Source organism: Thermobia domestica, chromosome 12, assembly GCF_964235325.1.
Source record: "Thermobia domestica chromosome 12, izTheDome1.hap1.1, whole genome shotgun sequence".
NCBI lineage: Eukaryota > Metazoa > Arthropoda > Insecta > Zygentoma > Lepismatidae > Thermobia > Thermobia domestica.
Window position 1 is genome coordinate 222,743,324 of NC_137465.1, and position 5,093 is coordinate 222,748,416.

A 5,093-nucleotide genomic window follows, 5' to 3' on the forward strand; every position below is an offset into this window, starting at 1 on the left:
AAGTGAAATTTGTTATCTAAAATATTCTTCTCTTTCATCATCATCTTCCTATCAGGCCGGTCGCCAGCCAAAAAATATTCAGTTGCAAGCCTACCATGAAAATTTGGGGGGAGAGCAGCAAACATTTAGGGAGGCGGCCTCCTCGACCCCCGTGGATATAGGCTGACTCCTATTAATCAATTCATACAGGAAGTGGAAAACAATGATTTCCGGTTTCAACAATGATACCCTTAGAAAGAATATAATGGATCGGGAGAAAAAGTGATATTTTGATATAGATTCAATCTCTGCTTTTATATATTTAGTAAACTGGAAACTGTAGAAGTCTGCTACAGCTTGCAGATTTTAATCTGATCTCCATAGAGTAGAAACGATATTAGTTATGGAGAAATGCTTTTTAATGTTTATCTCGTTCACATTTTCAAGAACTGGCAAATATCCCATTTTCTGTGCATTACGAACCGGCAAATTTGTCTAATTTAAAATGTTGAGTTTTGAGCCTTTGTTTATACTGAAACAACTTGTACTCTATTCTGACAACGTGCTAAGCTACCGTTAAATTTGTCTCGAATATAATATCTTTATTTTCAATAACTCTCAAGCAACACAAAATTTACTACTTTCAGTGTCATTTTTCTCAAAATCAAGGTTTTACACATTTGAGTCCTTTCTTTGTGAAACGACACATTTCAGAAAAAAACAAGTTTTGAGAAAAAGGACAAAAACTATGCTGCACAGTATAGTTTCTCCAAAACGTCTATTTATTTATAACATACCAAGTGCAGGCAAGAGCTTGACACGTGTAGATATCTCACAAAATGTGTTTCTACGCGTAGCAAACACGATATTGTCGTTAATTTCGTGTCTGATAAAGCTTGACATATGTTTTTACAAAAAAAAAAAAAAAAAAATTATTTGTCGGTTCGTGATGAATAGAACATGTGTACTCGTGTATTCGTGTAAAAAGCAACAATATATATATGCACATATGTTCATTTAGTGATGACACAATAGTAAAAAACATTACAATTTCAAACCTCTATTACGTTAGTTTTCAATACTACCAGGGCTTCGTATAGAGGAGATTATTCCTTTTGTAGCTCACATTATTGTATTTTTTCCATCACATTGCACGAAACGTTATGAATCATCAAAGAAATATATGTAATGTGCACTAAATAATTTTCACATATCATCAACAAAATTCTATAAAAATCTGAAAAAAAATATCCAAAATCCCTAATATAAATAGCTTTTCCTTACAGAGCCTACTGCAAACGGCAGTTAAATTTGCTTTAGCTTTCCACAATTATTTCCCACCTTAATGATTATAAATAACCTCGAATTTCAATTACCGATAGCAATAACTCTAAGGAAAATTAAACTGCTGGCGCAACAACCCTTGGGAAGCCTAGGTCTACCACGAGGCTTTGTAGCATTTATTTCTAGGATGATGGGAAGCCTAGATCTACCACGAGGCTTTGTAGTACTTATTTCTAGGGTGATGGGAAGCCTAGGTCTACCACGAGGCTTTGTAGCACTTATTTCTAGGATGATGGGAAGCTTAGGTCTACCACGAGGCTTTGTAGCACTTATTTCTAGGATGATGTAAAGTGGTGTCAACACATCGATTCTCCTCGTAGTTAAACTACCTTTCTAGTTCAGAGTACACTACATCGTTATTACAAGCAGCTCCCAAATTGTGGGTAAATACCCAATGTTAACACCATTTGGTTTGTCCAGATGCGGCGCAGTTTGATTTCGCTGATCTCAAGAGAAGCAGTATTGCAGTACAGCTATGGCTTACAGTAATAGTTCTCGAACCCTCAATTCTCCAGCCCCAAAGATTACTTCAATCTGGAAATTAACTTTATACCTTTACAATTCGCATGATTTTCAAAAATACTTCTTGTATTACCAATCTGTGCACTAACCAATAATATTATTTCTTTTTGGCAAGAAAATTATATGAAACTATTTTAATTTGTAACTTTCCATTCTTATATTTTTCTCCTAACTTTAATGTTATTTTTTGCTTTCATATTAGAGAACAATTCGACAGCAGCTGTTACAATTCGAAACGAAGCATCATACCACTTCTGATATTTTGCAAATTATGGTTGGTTGCTTTTTGGTTTGAAGAATTCACTACTCCGGAAGAGTGTCACTTCACCCTCTCTCCTCACCTTCTCCAGAGAATCTTCCACGCTCAATGAACCGCTTATTTTATGTGTCTTCCTTCCGGGTGGTGAGACCACATCACCCGCTTTCTCTAGTGACGAGCTCTTTCCGCCTTGATATCCATCCCACATAGTCAATGATGCATGAGCTAAAGCATCCCGCATGTGCTGCACAGAGAATTATCTACTTTTAAAGCGTTTCAATAGTTCTTACTTACAATGCCCTTACACGATTTGGTCTTGACAACTCACGTGTGTGATCCTTGTACGAAATATAAACATTTTATACGAATTTGTAATCGATTTAAAAGTTTAAAAAAAGAGCTTTTTCATTTAGCGCTGATGGGTCAAAATGAGTCGACATTCTTGCCCACACCGAGTTTGCGCCATGACCCTCATGTCTAGGTATGCCTGCATTCTATGTGACCTAGTGGCTAATGTACATTTTTTTTCTATGAGCTTGATTCTTAGTTCGATAACTACTACGGAAGCTTGTTTTAAATATGAATGCGAATTGTAGTCAGTACACAGAGAAAAAACGTACGGGGCGTAAGAAAAAACGCAGGTTACATGCTTAAATCCTGTAGGTTTTGGACATAAACTACGATTATATATAAAATGGTGCAGCAAATGTTAAATTACAAATGTATATCTTATAATATTGTCCGTATAAGTGTTCCATCTCTTCGTACTTTCCGTATGACTTTATAAGACCTAAGGATCTCATATACAGATAGATGTATATAACATATAGTTAACGTAAATAAGATACGAATACGTATGTAATATTCAAAAGACTGTTGAATGTCAGACATCCTGCAACTGAATGATATAACATCTAAGCGGGAAAAAACAATACGTATGTAGCATATAGGTAATGTATGCTCTGTACAGATTTCCGTAGTAAACATATGGATTCCGTATACTTGAACACTATACCGCTGTCCGGATAATGGATTTTTCTCCGTGTATTCCACTCCGAAGCAATTTGTTTTGTCTTATATATGTCTTAGAGGTCAGGAAAGAGTGTTAACTCCTCAGGCCGGTGTTTAAATGTCAGTGGCTTACTATACAGGAAGGTATTTAAAATTGAAATAGTAGTACTGTTTTTCAAAACATGCTAAAAACGCTTTACATCTAGAAAACTGTTGAAGAGTATAAGATCATAGTTTTTGAATAACGTCCCAATGATGTCCTGAACGAAATGAAATGCTAACAGACTGGTTTTACTCAAATCTACTCGAGTACGCGGATTGGTCTGAGGGGTTAAACTTCAATCATATAAAATATAGGGTAAGAGGGTACAATTTCGAACACTTTAGAAACTTTTTTTATTTTCGGACAAACTAGATGTAATAACAGGACAATTTTTGGTAGATACAAAGTTTGTAATCTATGTGTTGCGTTACAGAAATATTAAGAAAAAAGCTCTGTTACAATGTCCATAAACATAATTTTTTTGTTAGCACAGAAACGTTCAGATTTGTACCACATCAGGTACAATTCCGAACACTGGTAGGTACAATTTCGATCACACACATTTTCCACAAATAAATTGTTTCTTACCTTGTACACCTACACACACTTCATGATACCACACTTGGCAAGACTATCATCGTATCGAGTCGCCTTTTACGACGGACTGTTCACTGTAATAGCTCAACTGGCAAAAGCCATATATGTCCTCATTTGTTGGAGTTAATGCCCTGCTTCTTTGCGGCTGTCTTGCAACTTGAAGCTACTTTCCTGGAGTAGGCCGGTTAACAATACAGAATTTCTTAGCCTGTACTTCAACAATGTGAGCGTTGCTTGTAAGATGGAGCGAGGTTAGGAGTTTTCTTTTACGTGTAGAAGGTTTCTTCTGAGGAGTTTTGAGGATGTTACGAACCAAAGCATTTTCCGGAGAATCGGAGGGTTTTGGTGTAGGTAAGAGAATGGTAGGTTTGTCTTCGCCTTGTGGCATAGGAGAACCTGTGGTATTTGGTGTAGGTGAGATAATAGTGGGTCTATCTTGATCTTGTGATGTAGGTGAGTCATCAATTTTCGATGTTCCTGGTGCACAAATGTCATTAGTTTCAGTGTTGTTCCTAGACTGATTTTTTTTCTTCCGAAGACGATACGAACAGGAGGGAAGGAGCAAATTTGGACTTTGGAACAATGTCGTCCGAAAAGGGCATGATTCCAGTACACGCAAAACCTTTTATGGCTGAGCCAAAAGAAGCTGCCTCGTTCCAAGCCTCGCAAAAGAGAGGATTAAATCTGAGCTTCGACAAAGCCTTGTTGGGATGGCGATGTTGCCAGTTTGTTGCTTTCCTGTGGTAGTGTGCCTTCAGAGACTTGAACAAAGTTCTATCTAAAGGTTGAAGAACGTGCCTACTATGAGGTGGTAAACGCACGAGCTCGATCTCATTCTCCTGGCAGAATTTCAAAGCATTGAAATTGGTGTGGCCTCCATGTTTGTCCAGTATAAGCAAAACTTTACCAGGAGTTTTGTATGTACAAAAATGTTCCAACCACCTAAGGAAAAGCCTTTCGTTGATGTAACCAGACTCGCTCAACTCCACAACTGTGCAAGGTGGCAAACCATCATTGAATTCCGGGCGCATTCTGACACCTTTGAAAATGATAATCGGTGGAATGTAAGAACCAGAAGCATTGCAACAAGAACGACTGTCACGTTTTCCCTTTTTCAACGTTGGTTAGTGACACGATCTCACGCTTTCCTTTTTGACTTACTATTTTCATGGGTCTGTTATTCAAGGGAATCCCTGTCTCATCCATGTTGTATATGCATTGAAGTTTATCAAACAAATTAAAGTCATTCACTACACCTTTCAGAATTCTAAAGTAGTTCCTCACTTCTTCATTCATACCTGCAGCTCTAGCTCTCGATAGTCCTTCTGGTTTCCTCAA

At 37.2% G+C, this 5,093-nt stretch overlaps 1 protein-coding gene across 1 annotated transcript; it reads right to left on the reverse strand.

Annotated features, from left to right (window-relative positions):
• Positions 1–4,267: 4,267 nt before the first annotated feature.
• LOC145666272 (uncharacterized) lies at positions 4,268–4,786 on the reverse strand. Its single transcript, XM_081733334.1, has one exon. The coding sequence runs from the start codon at positions 4,784–4,786 to the stop codon at positions 4,268–4,270; it is 519 nt and encodes a 172-aa protein (XP_081589460.1).
• Between the last annotated feature and the right edge of the window lie 307 nt (positions 4,787–5,093).

Excerpts from the sequence above, each read along its gene's own strand:
- LOC145666272 (XM_081733334.1), bottom strand. The coding sequence starts at position 4,786 with ATGCGCCCGGAATTCAATGATGGTTTGCCACCTTGCACAGTTGTGGAG.